The sequence below is a fragment of the Protopterus annectens genome, chromosome 7.part0 (genome assembly GCF_019279795.1).
Source record: "Protopterus annectens isolate FY-2018-M chromosome 7.part0, PAN1.0, whole genome shotgun sequence".
Taxonomy (NCBI): Eukaryota; Metazoa; Chordata; order Ceratodontiformes; family Protopteridae; genus Protopterus; species Protopterus annectens.
The window spans coordinates 140,618,999-140,636,790 of NC_056739.1; the positions used below are offsets into that span (position 1 = coordinate 140,618,999).

At 43.6% G+C, this 17,792-nt stretch overlaps 1 protein-coding gene across 2 annotated transcripts in view; it reads left to right on the forward strand.

Moving 5' to 3' along the window:
* The window catches only part of RPL10A (ribosomal protein L10a), a 31,105-nt gene extending 19,931 nt beyond the window's left edge, over positions 1 to 11,174 (forward strand). The window contains exons 1-4 of one of the 2 annotated variants that reach the window (XM_044076583.1): positions 664 to 1,493; positions 1,590 to 1,738; positions 3,420 to 3,592; positions 10,954 to 11,174. In XM_044076583.1, the coding sequence (XP_043932518.1) occupies positions 1,462 to 1,493; positions 1,590 to 1,738; positions 3,420 to 3,592; positions 10,954 to 11,124 (525 nt within the window). In that variant the 5' untranslated portion in view covers positions 664 to 1,461 and the 3' untranslated portion in view covers positions 11,125 to 11,174. Of the gene's footprint in view, positions 1 to 663; positions 1,494 to 1,589; positions 1,739 to 3,419; positions 3,593 to 10,953 lie in introns of those variants that run through there. The other variant, XM_044076582.1, reaches the window with a different exon arrangement.
* The last annotated feature ends 6,618 nt before the right edge of the window (positions 11,175 to 17,792 follow it).

The window sequence follows — 17,792 nt, forward strand, 5'->3', positions numbered from 1 at the left end:
ACTCATTGTTTTTCACCCACACTTTAGTCCACCCACTCTTCTGTAGTGTACGCACGCCTCCCATATTGGCTAATTAGTGCGGGTAACTTTACCTGTATTAAGATTTTTGGAAATTTGGAGTTGTAACCTGTGACAACATCAATTTGCATTTTTTTAATTAAAAATCTTCTGAGTAGAGAAGTGAAATGTAAGACACGTCTTTATTGGCTCACATTTTTCCATTCATGAGTTTCTGCAGTCTGCCATCAGGTCTAGTATATTGGGGAATAGTGCTGACTATATGGAACCGATGTGCCCTTCTGAAATGAGTCCGATGAGAATGTCTTGAAGGAAGTGTTCCCGTTCATGTTAGTCTGTAGGGCAGGCATGTGGTACCTATTACTGGCCTGTTTAACGGAGATGAATGCATACTGGGTAATATGCAAACTCTCATCTGCCTTGCAGTGGGGGGGGGGGCATTCCAGATAACTGACTGTGGGGAAACTGAGGGTGCATTTATGACTTTCCTTTATGTCTCGTGATTTGAATCCTGAATGTTTAAGTAAAATACATGGGTATTCGGGTACACTTTTTTCCATGTTCGTACAACCCACATTCTTGTTTAGGTTGGAAATGCAGGGGGGGGGGTTCCTTTTTAGATGGGACATTGGAGAAGTGGTGTAAATGTAATGTTGGTGTGGTGTATTTGGTGAACCTGTTATTTTGGTGAACCTGTTCTGGGAAGTGTGATCAACAGACTGTACTGAATAAGAAGTACTTGATATTTTCCACAAGGCATAGAAAGGAGGGCACTGTGTTTGCATAGTCACACCAGAAATCATGACTGTATCCTAGAGCTATGAGGCAAGAATCTTTGCCGCTGAGCATTGCCTGTGGAGTTGGCACATTTTTTATGATCAATCTTTTCAGGTTGCCATTTATTGGGCAAGGATCTGCTTGGAGTTGTATTTGACTGGAGCCCTATAACATCTAACCTGCAGCATGTTTCTGGTCATAGTGATTTATTGGGTAATCATGACGTGTATTATGAGTGGATTCAAAGTTGAAAAAGGCATTTCTCATACAGTTGAGGATAAATGTTCTGACTATTAAGTGGTTTGTCTTTGTAGGTCTCATTATGAAAGGGGGAACTGTACCACCCTGTACAGTAGTAAAGTTGGGAAACTGCAGTGGGTTAGGTGACATTGTGCTTCCTTAGTACAAATACAGTAAAAGGGGAAAAGGAGACTGAAGTGAAACTCATGAATTTTTAATTTGGTTAAATTACCTAAAATGCATTGCAACACTTATTTGATAAGTAAAACTAGAGTGTGTGGTACTGAATTGATTGGGTAGTTCAGTTTCCCCAGTTTAGCTGGGATATGCTGGACGGACCCCTACCCTGGGTCTTAAAACATGAGGGGAGGTGAGGCAAAGTTGTTTACTGACCCCACCGACCATTTTTAATTATGTTGCTGGTGGATGAGGTCATTCAAGAGAAGCCAGCGACTATGGTAAGGTTTCCATTTGCCCTTCTTTGTTCCTGTCATTTTCAGAATTAACTTAAGGTACTGAATTAACCTTGTGCTTCCTTCTCACCATCACTTCAGGCTAAAGACTACCCCGCGCCCCAAGTTCTCAGTCTGTGTCCTTGGAGACCAGCAGCACTGTGATGAGGCGAAGGCAGCTGATATTCCTCACATGGACATCGAAGCACTGAAGAAACTTAACAAGAATAAGAAGTTGGTGAAGAAATTGGGTGAGTAGGAACGGTCAGGTTTTGGGTCTTTAGTGCTTAAATAGGAAAGGAGAAATTCTTTATACTGGCTAGAACTGGCATTGGTCTTGTATATAGTGATCTGAAACCTGCAGAGCGGGAGCACTCATTCCCTTCAGCTTATGGATCTGCTTTTCTGAGCAATGTGCCAAAATTTCTGTTAAACCATTTCATTGTACAGTGCATGTATGCACAGTAGGCTTTGTATGAGACGTCAGTGTGATCAAATTACTTGTGCACATTTCATATTGAAGTGTAGTAGTAGCACAAGCTACTTCAAAGTACTGTTAAATAGATAGGCATTAGATGTGTGCAGAAAGCTGTGAATCGCAGTAGATCATGCCATTTTAAAGTAAGCTTGTACTTAAAACAGATTTGCAGAAAAGTAATCTGACAGTTTGTTTTGCGGTCTGTTTTTACTGGGGGGGCATTGTTTACACCATTCTCCTTTTCAGGGTTTTGTCACCATTTCTTTTTTCCTTGCGGTGTAAATGTATGGTTGCATTGTCACGGGAGTAGAAACTGCCATGTTTGTCAAAGAATTATTTTCAGAAAAGATTGTATGAAAATAGGTGTAAAAGCCTATCCGCTTTTTAGAATCTTTTAATCTGGTTTGTCTGGGTCTAATGTGGGGGTGGTGTCTTATCCTTTGGCTGTAGGGCAGCTCTTCCAAGGTGGGAGTGTTTGGAGACTATTGCAGCAGTGTTTTTTTAGTGGTGTTAAAGCCTAATTCCATCCATAGGAAAACCGTGGGCCTAAGAGAATGTGTGGAGTGTAAGTACACATTGGGGGGGGGGGGGTGTATAATGCTTAAGGTGCTTGTCTTGCAGATGTGAATGTGTTCTCTAAAATCAGCTAGGCTTAAAGATGGTCTAAATGCCCAGAGCGAGCTTTCCATTGTGCATGTGGGCACTTCCATGCAGAACAGTGTTTACAGCATTAATATTAATTGGCGGGCAGGATGCAATTAAGTCACTTTAGGTTCCAGCTGTAATTATGCTGGTTTTAGTGTAGGCAAGTGATTGTGTATTATGTAATTACCAAATTGTTACATGCAGACTTCACACAAAAGGCACCCAAAGTTGAAAATCTAACTGTAGAACCTCTTGCTGTGAGGTGAAAGCTCTGTTCACTGTGCTGCTCTAACCAAATTCACACATGTACAACTATGATGCTTGTATGTAGGTGTGTATTCAATTCCCATCTTGAGATTTTTCTGTGCCATGCAGCCACTGGCTGGGACAAACTGGCTGTGATCTTGACTTGGTAAAGCTGATAGTGAGATGAATGACTTGCCTGAATCTTTAGTGCTGATGTGTTCTTTGAGGTTTGGACAGTATGTGTAGAGACATAGTTTTAACACTGTGTTCTTAATGGAAAGTGGAACAGGCTGTATTGATCCATTGTGCTTTATACAAGTGCTTCAGGGGCAGTTTGTTACCTTCAGTTTTCAACAAAAGGAGTTGAATAGTGGCTTAGGCTTTGGCAGTGGTAGGCTGGAAGTGTTGAGGTAACGTGTGCGACTTGGTATCTTGAACAGATGTTTTGCCCCCCCCTCCACACAGACTTTTGCCTCTATCACTCCACTTTTATAAGCATGAGCCCTTTTTTCTGTAGAATGATTGCATTTCTGAGATGTTAACTTATCTTGTTGTCTTTACAGCTAAAAAGTATGACGCTTTCCTGGCTTCTGAGTCACTTATCAAACAGATACCTCGTATCTTGGGTCCAGGTCTTAACAAGGCTGGTAAATTCCCCTCCCTGCTGACCCACAATGAAAACATGCTTACAAAGATAGATGAGGTGAAATCTACTGTCAAATTCCAGATGAAAAAAGTAAGTAATAGCATTATTATTTTTTTTTGTCAGGATTTTTTATTTAGAATGTAGATGTTGATTACCTCCCTGGGGAATATTCCATCTTGCTTCGTAGAAAGTGCATGCAAATCTGAAAATTCTTTTAGACCAAGATAAGTACCAAACCTAAATGCAGCAGTTGGTAAAATTTTATACTGGATTGCATACAACTGATGGAAATGTGCCAACATGAATCTGGTCAACTTCGTGGGAAATGTTTTGCAGGTGAGTATATCGTAACCTTCGGTGGGGTTCCTTGTCACTGTGGCAGTCTGGGTGCTTGTTGTATTTTAACATGTGTTCAGTGTTTCAGTGTATTGAATTGTGCCCGTGACCTTAATTGGAGTTAGCTTGAACACAGGTGTGGAGCCAAGCACAATTATCTGCAGTGTTGAAATAGTGAGCATTTATTCTTTACTTGACTTAATAATATATGAGAACAAACTTACTGCGAACTGTTGCACACAACATGACTGAGTTATTTGCATTGTACCACTCTGGCCGGGAATGTCCATCACAAGCTCCATCTTTACACTTGCCAGTTCTTGGGTGTGATTAGCATTTTCTTTTCCGTATATTTTCCTATGCTTTTAAGGCAGTGCTAATTTAGCAGCCCCTAAACATCAAGCATTGTAGGCAGCTAAATTATTTTTTTCCTTGTAGTCCCCTGTCAATGTTTGCATCACATGATTATTCTTGTGTACAACAGACACTGTAGTTTCAGTTGAACAGATGTAAAGGCTCCAGTTCATTACCGTTGGTTTTCAGATGTGGTCTTGGCAGTTTTAAAATTTTCATAGGTTGGTACTAGGCTGGTACTAGGCTATCAGCCCTAGGGCCTATACAAGCCTAGCCATAACAATTCCCTGGCTATTTCTTCCCACACTATTTACTTCCCTGGACCCCTGTCTAGCAGGGCGACTGGAGTGATCCCCGGGGTGAATTTCCTTTCTCCCATCCAATCGTCAAGGTTCCTTTTGAAGAGGGCCAAAGAGGCACTCTGCTTGACATGTATGGGCAGTTTATTCCATAGGTTCATAGGTTTATACTAGGCTATCTGCCCTAAGGCATTTATAAGCCTAGCCCAAATTATTGTGGCTTAAAAAATACTGTGCCCATTAGTTTGTTGTGCCTCTGTCCAGCAGTGACCCAGAGATGATTCCCCCATCCACAGGTCTAGATTTCTCTTGAACAGAGTCAGCGAGGTGCTCTGCCTCACATGGACCGGGATTTATTCCACAGCATAGGAGTCTCTGAGTGATAAATCTATCCCTCCAGCACGCCCTATTTATATCCCTAGTGGTTTTGGTGGATTTGGATTTTTGAGGTGGAGCATGTCCATTAATTCCGGTTGGACATGGCCTTGTATGTCAGGCACATGTCACCTCTGAGCAGGCGGTATGCGACTGTATAGAGCTGGAGTTTCTTCAATCTGGCAGCATATGACAGATTTTGGAGTCCTTTATCTTTTGGTGAGGAACTTTTGGGTCTCCAATTGCTGCAGATGTCGGGTGAGATACATCCCGAATGGGGCATTGTACTCGATCATTGGTCTGATAAGTGAAGGTACAGGGGGAACATGACCTCACTAGATCTGGATGTGAATCCCTTCATGATCAGGTGGGCAATGTAGAAGGTCTTTCTAACCACTTTAGCAATGTGAGTGTCAAAAGAAAGGCCACTGTCAACCTGGGTCCCCAGGTCCCTGATAACCTCTTCTGTGCTTAGTGGATTGCCACCTATATGGTAGCTTGGGGTTACCTTGATGACTATACATTTTTGGCGTAACTTCAGGCCATGGCTCTGGCACCAGCTATCTGTTTCCGTTCAGAGTCCCTTCTGAAGGATATCCGTGTCGATGCATCTTCCACTATGGCGCCCAGTTTGCAGTCATCTGCAAACTTTGTCAGCCAAAGTCTCCCATGTGTTGGCCTGTACTTGGAAGTAGATGCCAAACAATAGGGGGCCAAGGACCGAGTGGTGGGGGACCACCTTGTGACCCGCTTGGAGTCTGACACAGCGCCAGCAACTCTAACCCTGTGGGTTCTGTCCTGTAAGTTTGCTTAACCCATCTTGTGACATATGGGGTATTGTGTTGCAAGGTCAAGGTAGGCTGTATGGACTGCCTTCCTCATCAATGGCCTTGGTGACTATTTCAAAGAAGTCACCAAGTTCAAAAGGCATGATCTTCCCTTGACAAAGCCAAACTGGGTCGGGTCCAATGTCTGCAAGTCCCCTATATCTTTGTTTATGAGCTCCATTATGATCCTCTCCATAGCTTTGCAGACTAGACTTGTTCCAGGGTCCTAGAGCCCCACCTTTGTGGAGTGGGACCACGTTGCCGCCGCACGCCCTTCCTTGCGTATCCTGTGGTAAGGCTGAGATTAAACAGCTGCCTTATGTGCGGGTTTAATTCCTCATTTAGCTCAGCATACAGCCGGGGACACCATCCGTCCCATTGATGCTGTGTTTTTAGCTTTAGAGAGCAGCTTTCACCTGCGCATTTGAGATGTCCGGGAGGCTACACTGTTATCTCGGGGTGAAGTTTGCACTGAACCTGTCTGCCAGTATGTTGGCAATGTCTGTGGGTTCAGTGATTTTTGTATCATTTTGGACTAATTCTGAGCATATCTGTGAGTTTCCACCCAGGTTCCTAACATAGCTGAAAAAGGCCTTATGATTGTCCTTTGAATCCATGGCAATTTTTCTCTCAAAATTGGCCTTAGTTGATTTTATGAGTGCTCGCTAATTTTTACTAATAATGATCAGGGTGACTTCCCTTTTATGGATTTTGTTCTATCATGTAATAGCTTTCTCCTCTTATTGTAAAGTTTGTTAATGGCTGGGGTCCACCAGACTGGACGCTTGCCCTTTGTGGAAAGAGTCTTGGTTTTATTTGGGATTGCCTGATCCATGCAGTCCTGGAGGTGTTCATAGAAGGCATTTGTAAGGGCTTCCAGCTTGGGTTGTGGTTTCCTCTGACTCAGGGGCCTTGAAGGATACCACACCAGTCTTGAGTAGTGTGAAGTTTGCTTTAGAAGTTCTTCACTATGGTCTTTTTGTTTGGGGTGGATTTCCAGTGAGATTAGTTTATGATCAGATCTCACCAATGAGGGATATACTCTTTGTCCCCATGTTTGTGACAATGAGATCTAGTATATTTTCTCCTCGAACAGTGACTAGCTGTTCCATGGCATTTGAATTTATGTACGCTAGAAAGTTAGGGCTTGAGTAATGTTCCCAGTCTATATTCGGTAGTTGAAGTCACCCAATATGATGGTGTTTGGAGATACATTTATACCCTCCAGTGTCTTCAGGAAGGCTGTGTGGGGTTCCTGAGTTTGAGAGGGTGGCCTGTAGCATGCTACAATTTGTAGAGCAGTTTTGCCTATTGTTAGTTGCACCTGGATGGTTCACCAACCTGGAGGTGTGAGTATCCTTTATGAATATGGATACACCTCCTTTTGTGGAGTGGTCCGGTTTTGGGGTATGAGGTAAAACCTAATAGTGCGGGGTGCTCTCAGAGCCTTGAACCAGGTTTCAGTTACAGCACAGACAATGTTCTCCATACTGAGAAGGGCCTGCATTTTGAGATTTAGACTTCTGGCATTGAGCAGCATTACCCTCAATTTCCCATTTTGTTTTCTAGGGTGGTAGGTTTAGAATTTGAGCCTTGCCTAAAAAGGCACTATGGGGTGGCAAGAGCCTTAGCCAATATCCGAATCCCAGGGTGACAGGTGCAAGCCGTCAAGCATGTCATCCCAGGCAGACAGACACTGGATCCCTTGAATGACACCAGACATTAAGCCAATTGTTAAAGCTGATCATCTTGTCTCTATATTGTGGCATCATTCTTGGTGAAGGAAGGATACTGCTCAGGGTTAGGGTCATACCTGCCTGGGCTACATAATCAGAGAGCTCCTCTATGTCTCTTTTCATGCAGTCCAGGGAGGTACAGGTCGCTCACACCAGCATGGACAATGACTGTGTCATATTTGTACTTGCTGTGGAGTGACCGTGCTTGTGTTATGTGGCGGATTCTAGGCAGCTTACTGTGACCCTCTCCTTGTTCAGCCTGGTGAGTGGGACGACAGTGTGTCTGACTATGGAGTCACCTATGACAAGTATGTTTGGTGTTGTATTTGGCCTTAAGGGCTGTGACTGCTTTGCACACTGCTTTTGTGGTTTATGTGTTGCTTGTGGGGTGTCTTGAGGTAGCAGTTGTTTGGGTGTCTGCTTTGGAGGCCTCTCCTGTTTAGGTAATTTACTCAGAGCCTTGTGTGTTTGATTCAGTGGAGTGGTAGCATTATGTGAGGCTGGTTTTGTGGTGTGTGTAGTTGCCTTCTCCTCCTGTCTGGTCTTGCCAGTCCTGAGTTGAGAGAGCTCAGCCTCCAGTTTGGCTAAATAGCTGCATCTCTCGCAAGTATTTGTGTTATGTGGGAGGAGAGGGTTGTCTGTGTACATGAGGCAGTTATAACATTGCCTCAAGATTCCCAGATTCACCAGCTGGACCGGAGAGGAGATTGTCTGGGGAGTGTCTGGGTCAGAAACCTATCCCTCCAGCATGTTGTTTTTTTTTTTTTTGTTGCGATGACTAGGTTTAGATCCCTGGAGCGTGTGGCTCTGAGGGATTGGGATTTCTTTATCCCAATCCAACAGCTCTGGGTTTGACATGGCCTTGTATGTTGAGCAGAGGCGGGATCACCTCTGAGTAGACTATGTGCGACAGAGTATAGCTGGAGTTTAAGGCGGTCAGCGTAGGGCATCTGCTTTAGGCCTGTGATTCTTTTAGTGAGGTATTTCTGCGGCCTTACCAGTTGTTGCAGATGTCTTGAGAGGTATATACCAAATTGGGCGTTGTATTCTATAATGGGTCTAATGAGGGATGAGTACAGTGGGACAATTACCTCCTTTTTTCTGGATGAAAAGCCCTTAGTGATGAGGTGTGCCACACAGGATTTCCTGACTGTTGTGGCGATGTGGTTATCGAAGGTGAGACAACTGTCCACCTATGTCCCTAAGTGTCATCACACTTTCGGTGTTTAGTGTACTGCCACCTATATGGCAATTCACGGATGCATGTTTGTTTCCCAAAGGGGATAACTATACATTTCTTGGCATTGAGCTTGAGCCCATGGCTCTGGCACCAAGCATCTGTTTCTGTAAGGCCCTTTTGTAGAGTATCCACATAATTTGGGGATTCAATAATGCCTGTAATGTGTACTGTAATGGCCGTTTGTCTTCACTTGCATAGTCCTGGAACTTTACACAATTGTACCTTTTCTGGAAGTTGGCAGAGGCTTTAGGGCCACAAAGCAGCTAGTTTCTTTCTGGCATACTATGTTTTGATAGTTAACCTCACTATTTCATCATGAGAGCTTCTGCCACTAACTAGTTAAATTTAACACTACATTTTCTGGATTATTCTGTTGCCTACTATCTGTAGTTATTTTCCACTAACCTGGCAGTCAGCATAGGGTGCCATTATTCCAGCATCTGTAAAGGGCTTCTGCTTAGCTTAACTCCTGGTTTAACTTTGGCAGCCTAGATGAGTGGTCTAACACTGCTGGGCCCTATGCTATATGTCAGAGAGTAGTTTTCTCATGCTGGATCATGTTTTGAAGTTTGGAATGACTTAATCTGAAACTTCTGCCTATCTCAGTCAGCTGCTGGGTCCACTAAAGCCTTGACTGTGACCTAAAATCATTTTAAACAGTGATGTTCTCTAGTCCAGTGCCATTCAACATATTATTCCAGTGTTACTTCATGGCAAATGTATTTCTGATGAGCACAAAATAAAATTGGAAAAATAACTGCCATACCAGTGTTTTTTGTAGTCTGCTTTAAAGCATTCCAGTGTCCTAAATTGGCTCAAAGATCAGCTAGGCAGTTCTTGCCAGTTTCAGGTTCTAATGTTTGTAGCTTTATTGGGGGTCTTATTTTGGTACATATTGCTTCATATTTTGAAATTGTCTACTTTTGATGGTTTACATGTACATCAGACATTTGCGTGGGCATTGCAGTCTTCGCTGTCTAGTCTGTAGATCACGTTATATTAATTTTTTACCTTTTCTCTGATCACTGATGGACTCCTTTAGTCGCTTATTTTCAGTGCTATCTTTATGCACTGTTGACATTGTACATCTGTACTGTGCCTGCAGCACTCCCTTTTTGTTCCTTTATATGCATTATTTGACAAACACCTGTAGTTTCCTTTATATGCATTATTTGACTAAACAACCTGTCGTTTCTCACACTAGCAGAGCAGTTTCTCCTAGCTTGCGCTTCTGCCTACCTGATTTAAACTCTGGACTTTGTCTTGCTCAGTGACATCACTTGCAAAACCGTTAAGTGTCACATTTTTACTCTGTCTCACTGGCAGTTTAAAACGCCGTTCTTTTGGGATCCTATCACTGAGAAGGTAATGTCTTTTCTGCTCACGACAGTCTGGCATTGAAGCTGCTCATTAGAAACTTGTCTGTGAGATTTGATTCTGATATAGCATATGGTTGTCTTGTACTAATGTGACCCATCACATCTGGGATATTCTTTTAACTCTAACTCTAAAGCACAAGCACCAGTGGACTGTGGTCCCTCTTGAATGGATGTCTGCTGCTGAATTCAGCTTGGCTGTCCATAACTAGCTTTTCCTCATCACAGCAGTACTAGTTTCTCTCAAATCATAGTTCATTAGTTTCAGGGCTGCTTTCTCTACAAAATAGCTGTCTAAAATAAAACATAATGTACATTATAAACTTATTTCTGTAATTCATAATTTTGTGTAATTGCATTTATTTGGCCAAGGGTTGCATTTGCTCTTCAGGATGATTCATGATCTGTTCATTGTTAGTTGCTGTATGAGTTTTGGCTGTACTTTTATAACCTTCTTTCACAGAAACAGCTGTAATTCGGGTGAATAACTCTTTGTATTGTCTGTTTTAATATGCGATACTCTGAGGGTTTGCTTTTGATGGGAGGATAAATGTACCAAGAGCCCAGCTGGAGTGGGCTGGGTTACTGGAGAAGAAAAGTGGCGGCACTAAACTCAAAACGTATTGTAAGTGCAGTAAGGTGGATAGTCTTCAGGTGGCTGGAACTTTCCACACCCTAGAATACTATCTTGGGCAGAATTTTGCTGCTGTTATCACAAGGCTGGCGTTCTGCAGTATTCTCTGCCATTGTATACATACCGTCTGTGGTGTTTGAATTCACCTGAAGATTTTGCTAGCTCTAGTCAGTCAGCCTTTTGTGGTAGTTTGGTCTGCACTTTTTTTGCTTAATGTTTTTTTAAATTGACTATCTTCATTTGATGTAATGACTTCTTGCCTCTTACTACACAGGTGCTGTGTCTGGCTGTTGCTGTTGGACATGTGAAGATGACTGAAGATGAGCTTGTATACAACATTCATCTTTCCATTAACTTCCTGGTGTCACTGCTGAAAAAGAACTGGCAGAATGTGAGGGCTTTGTACATAAAGAGCACCATGGGTAAAGCACAGCGCCTCTATTAAAGTGTGCTGCTGTGTGACGTTTTTCATGAAATAAACATTTTGAAAACTTTGTTTTTTGTCTGTTGCATTTGTGAACTGTGCAGTGGTAAACTTAACCGCTTTACCAGAAATGTTCTTCTGCTGTATAGTCCTGTCAGATGTATTCATACTTTCAGGTGTGTTTTATACTTTGTTTTGGTGAAGTATGTGTCTGGAGTGTTCAAACTTTACCATCATAAGGGTTTTATATTTAATTCTCCGGGCTGTTGTGGTAATTTTGAAGTAAAAGCTATCCAAATAGTTTTCTTTCAATGCCTTTATGTTCCATCTGGTATCTCTTACTTGCTGTTCAGCTGGTGTAATGACCCTTTTCAGACACCACTTGAGATCAGAGCCGTTTGTTTACATTTATTGATGCCAAATTGAAGCATGCATTCACTGAGAATACAAAATTGGCTCAATAGAATTCTGTCATGGTGTTTAGGAAGATGGTAAAAAGGCAGAGTAGAGTACACACTTTACACAAGTAATATGGTGTGTGTGATATGCACAGTTAGTTTCAACAAAATTGGGGTGATTTGGTGGAACATAGCATGTTAAGACTAACAGTCGTGTTCGCCATCTCTAAAGCAATTTGATGGGGTTTCGTTGCCTAATTTTTTTTAAAGTCTTAATGCTTGCAGATCTGATTTCTATTGGGATTTTATTCCAGTTTGTAAGACCCAAACTGGAGGAAGGATTTTTCTGTAAATTTAGCTTTGGAACCTAGGTTTGAGTAGAGCAAAAAAATTGTCATGGGAATCTCTCTGCAGTAGTGTTTTCTGCTTTTGCTTCTGCGGTGTCTGTTAAATAACATCTCAAAAGGAATTGCAGCCCCTTTGTTCAAAAGCTCTGACTTGACTGGTGAAGTCTGAAGCCAGCAGGCTTGCCAAATAACTAAAAATATTTGTGAACCTAAAGTAAATGTTTAGTATTTGTGAAACCCACCCACTTGTCTGGAACATGATGCACAAGTCTATGCTAGCTGTAATCTTTGTTTTTGGGAAGACTGCGGGGTAAGTAGTGGTGACTCTTTTAAATTTTAGAGAGTATATAGCTGTAGGAGACTGAAGGTATGAAGTCTATTGTAGTACAACTTCACTTGTGATATTACTTTGATTTCATTGTTTAAAGAATGTGTTGAGTAAGGTCATAGGTATTTGTGTTCAGAAACACTTGGGGATACCTCTTTTTCGGGGAAGAGAGATCATAAGAGTTTTTTGTAGTAATAAGTAGATCAGAAGCTGTCTTGTGAAGCCTATTTGCAGCTATTTGGGGGACCCCATTAGTTTGAATGATGGTATGTCAGCTATGTGTAATACAGCATTTAGTGAGGACAAGTTATAAACTCATTTTCAAAAGAGGGGGAAACCAAAGGAGGCCCAGTACTGAGCCTTGTGGAACTCATTGAAGTTATTTGCTAGGCAGTTTTAAAATGCTTGCTTCCAGAGTTGAGTTTTTGTAATTTATGTACAAATTGGTCGTATCTGCATATTACGTGAAGGATTTATTTATTTTTTAAAGATGGTGGTATGGTCGCAAATAAAGCTTTTGTACTAAGTTATGTTGGTAGTCCGAGTAAGCCATAGTTAATAGGTTTGAATGATTGTACAAAAGCTTCTCAAATGTTTGAAATGGGAGTGAGATTTGAAATGAGGCCTGTAGCTTTTTAAATGGTCATGTGTAAATACCTTTGAAGTGTCCAGAGGATGATGTGGAAGTTTCTTCGGTGGGGGGAGCTAGTACTGAACCCTTTGGTGGCTCTGCATATGATCCCTTCTGCCCTGTCATTTGGTTTCTACTGTCCCAGTCTCTTTCGGAGCAGAAGCTCATGGACCTGTCTACTCCACAGAGTACCCACATCAGAGCTGACAGCATTTTTTATTTGGAATGCCTCCATTATTTTCTCGATTTTTGTCCTTGTCTGATCTGAATGATTCTCTGAGCAAAAATTTGTTAAAGCCATCTTCTCTTGGCGCTGGAGATCTTTGCACGGTTGTCTCAAATTGTATTGGAGCCACAGTCTTTTGAGATATTTGAGAGGGGTCTCTCCAGGTCCAGAGAGTCAGTGACATCCTGCTGTTTTACCACCACAATCCTGATTGACGGGTGCAGTCTGCGTGGGGCATTCTGTCCTGGAGAGCTCTCAGATTCTGACAGTTCCCCTGAAGCCCTCGCAAGTGAGGGCTCGAAGTGTGCAGAAAGACTTTAGGACTCCATCAGTCATTCACACAACACCAGTTTTAGATAGAGGGGCCCCCCATGATGAATTCTGAGCAACTACCTTGGAGGTGTTCTGGAGTTAATAAAAGGGTGGGTGGGTTGGTCCACCAAACTCCCTTCAGAGGAGTCTTGTAATCTTCAAAGTTGGCTGTTCTACCTCCTGGGTTGTTCCCCCTGCTTGACAGGCTAATCTATCTGGTTTCTCAACGGGCATGGAAGGAACCTGATATAGCGGAGCAAATTCCACGCTAATTGGATAAATATTGGTGACCCCTAGGCATAAGTTCAGTGGATGCCATGGATGTGGCTGCCCTAATGAGTGGTCCCTTAGGGAAATGTTGAATGCATTAATTTTCAGTCATTGGTGACAGTCTTGCTGCAGTCATTTTGTTTAACTAAACCAGTGTAGCAGTTGCATTGCCTTAATCCCTCCACAGGGACAAGACATTGAGGAATGCACTAATCCAACAATCGGGGGGGGGGGGGCGGTGGTTATGCATTTTCACCCCAGAAAGTTTGTCCAGAAAGCCAGGAATGCAAAAAACAAGGGTCGGATATCCATGTCATTATTGATCACAGATGGGTCTTGTGGATCCAACCTCTGATCCACACCGACAAAGTGAGCGACGGCTCCTGAGCTCAAGCTCTTCCCTCCCCTTATTTCCTGTTACCCATAATCCTCAGATCTCATTTGCCACGATTGTGAATAGTTGTACCTGCCGCTCGAGCGCTTGAGCAGGGGGGTAAGACCTGGTCAGTGGTCAGAATCAGGTTTTCTACTCCCCAGCTGTTCTCTTAGACTCGGGGGGGGGGGTCATAAGAAGCTATAGTTTCACAGGATGCAGTCTTCCCTCCAGGATGCTCCACAGGAATCTTCTAGCCGGGGAAGACTATTTGATGGCAGTGCCCCAGGGGGCAGAGGGGGTCCACAGAATCAGGGCTGCCGAACCCTTCTTGGAGAAGCCCCCACAGCACTTCTGAAGCTTTGTCTGACTGTCCTGCCCTGGAGGCAGTCGGGGTGTGGTTCTTGTCTCCCTGCACCACCTGTCCTGGGCTGCCATTACCTCAGACCAGTGGGTGCTAAACATTTTGTCCAGGGGATATTCTATACCCTTCTATCACTCCTCTCCACTCAGTTATTCCTGGACATCCCAACACGCCAAAGGGAGTTGGCTCTTTCAGAGGTGTAAGACCTCCTTCAAAAAATGGGCCATCCAGAAGGTCCCAACAGGGCAACAAGGATCTGGTACTTGCACTAATTTTAGTGTCAAAGATAACAGGGGACCTGCATCCCATTCTGGACCGCGTCCAACTGAATTTATCAAGACTAAGTTCTGGATGGTCACTGTTCAGTTCATTCTTTTGCACAACAATGATTGGATGTGCTCGATAGACCTTGGGGGATGTGTACTGTCACACAAATACAGGCGTTCCAAGAGATTTTTGTGCTTCTGGCTGGGGGCCAGTCATTAGTTCAGAGCCTTGCCCTTTGGTCAAACCTCAGCCCCCCCGGGTATTCAGCAAATGTGTGGCAATGGTTGGAGCCTATCTCAGGCTGCAGGGGTTTCAGGTCTTCCTGTACCTGGATGATTGACACTCTATGGCTCCCACAAAGCATCTTCTGTCTCCTAAAGGACACTAGGACTTTTGTAAGTTCTGGGCATTGCCATCAATCTTCAAAGTCTCTCCTTTTTCCGTGCCACAGGCTGGAATTCATAGGAGTTCTGGACACTTGTCAGACTGCAGCTCTTTCCCTGCGCATAGCAGTCATAAACTGGGATTGGGACAGTGCCCCTGTCCATTTCATTCTTCAGGTCCTTGGGTTAATGGCAGCGGCTATTCAGTTGGTTCCCCTTACCAGGTATCACATGCGAGTGCTCCAATGGACCCTTGTGGTACAGTGATCAGCTAGTCTTCACCCCATGTCCACAACAATTTGAATTTCTGTGGTCTGCAAGTAACACTTGAGCTGGTGGGTCCAGACAGAGTATCTCCTGCTAAGGAGACCTTTTGTCTTCAACCCCAAGCCATGGTGACAACAGATGCCTCCCTGTTGGGGTGGGGGGGCATTTCTAGGGAAGGATGGTCCAAGGCATATGGTCCCCTCAGACAAAGTTTGCGCATCAATGTGCTTGAGATGAGAACAGTCCTATTAACGTTGCAAGCCTTCCAGGGCCTTGTGCCACTTGGGGTGGTGGCAGTTCAGGCATACAACATGGCTGTAGTCTGGTACATCAACAAGTGGGGGGGCACAAACTTACCCCCTGTGCAGAGATGCCAGAGTCCCCATGAGTGGTTCCTGAAAAGGTCACTGGCAAGTCTGATCTTTGATCTATGGGGGGGGGGTCTCCTTGCTGCAACCTGTTTGCTTCTCCAGCCAGTTGCAAATGCAGCAAATTCTTTGCCTTTATCTCCCCAGTTCTCCCTCCTGGTCTCACCTGAAATTTCTGCCTTAGATATTGGATTTAGTACAGGATCTTATTTCCCATCCATGAGGACTTCCCCCTCCCGACCTGACATCCCTTATGTTGACAGCTTGGTATGTCCAGTTTCATTGCCTTATCCCAGTGATGGATAGTATTTTGGCTTCTCAAACGTTCCACTCAAAAGGTCTATTCCAGCAAATGGAAGAGGTTCTCTTTGGGCTCATCCGAGGGACATGGATCCCTTTTTGGCTCCAGTTGCAGATATCTTGTCCTCTGTTCCAGCAAGGGGCAAGTTTCTGTATTACGCTGCAGTTGGCAGCTATCTCCAACTGCCATTTAGATAGTCCCATGTTTTCTTCTAGGCTCTGCAAGGCCTTTCTCAGCGGGGTGGTCTTGCTCAGGCTTCCTTCAAAGACCTGTCTCCTCCTTGGGATCTTACCCTGGTGCTGCAGTCTCTGACACAACCCTGTTTTAAACTTGCTGCAAAATGTGACCTTAAGTTTCTGTCTTGGAAGACTGCCTTCTTGGAGGAAGTTAACTTTGCCAAGAGGGTTTCCAAATTAAAAGCTCTTTGTATAAAACCTCCCTTCATGTTTCTTCATAAGGATAAGATTTCCCTTGGAACCAGTCCTTTCTTCATTTCAAAAGTGGTTTCAGAAACCAATCTAAATCAGTATATCCAGCTCCCCTGTCTATTTTTCCCCAATTTTTCCAAAGGGGGAATATCAGCTATGTTTGGATGTCTATAGGCAGATGTTCTTCGTGTTTCACTGTTGTAGTCATTACATTTGGGTAATCTGCTGTCAGGTTGTCCTCAGTCGGCCTGATTAACAAAGTCTTGGGTCCTACTTTGGTTGCTGTCCCTTCCATGACATCAGGTCATCGGGGGTATAAAACATGCACCCGACGCCATTACATCAGTCTTTCTTGCCGTGCGGTGCCCGAAGCAGTTCGCAAGTGCCGGTCAGCTGACTCCTAAAATTTTCGTTTTCGAGTTTCAGAACGCAAGACTTCAACTAAAAATGTACCCCATTGGGGAAACTTTTTTTCTTTCTCCTTACCGATGTCTGTAAAAGTTAATTATTACTTGTGGGAAGCAAATACCTCAAGGATTTCCATTTGTACTATATTCTTTGCCTAGGCCCTGACCACGACGTACCTTGTCGGTTTTGTGTTTTAATCAGTGCACTATCTGTAGTCTGTATATTTTTGCTTCTAAATATTTCGGTTCTCTGTTTAATTATCCAGAAATGGCGTGTCTTAGCAATCGGACTACCGGAATATCGAAAATGCAAAGAAAAGACAGGCCATTGAGGTCCAAAACTGCCAACTAAGCTTCTAAGCCAGTCGCCAGTTCGCTGGTACTCAGTGAGGCTCTTTCGCAGCCCGTGATGCCTGCTACTTTTGATTCGCAGGCCTCTACTGAGACCCATTCGGAGTCCGTATGCTGCGAGATGCTGCATATATGGAACCCGCGGATGTCTACCTTGGATGGGTCCGGAGCCGCTGTGCAGGTACCAGCTTCTGAGGGGTGTATTCAGGCCTACAGATTTGTATATTAAACAGGCACCACCTTCAATATTGAGGTCAAAATCTCTATCTGTCTAAAAAAAACTACGCCCAGGCCGCATGTTCAGGCCCCTATGCCTCAAAAACAAATTATCAAAATGGCTGAAGATTTAATTACTTTAATCATGGGTAGTTAACCCCCCCCCCCCTGCTTTTAAGTAGCCAGTAGCCTAGGGCCGAACTTGACTATGAATCTTCTGAACAGGACTTCTTCTGACTCTTCTAATGAACATGATTTGTCCATACCTACTTATGAGGACTCTGCAGAGGATTCCATTCCTTCTGCTTCTCTCACTGACTATTTTTCTTTCGGGGAAACTTTGCATAACTTAAGGGAATATTTCCACTGGAAAAGTCAGGATTTTTCTGAATCCAAAAAGAGGCTTAGGGGATTCCTTCTTCCTCAGCATAGGCCTTGGTCTATACCTCCTG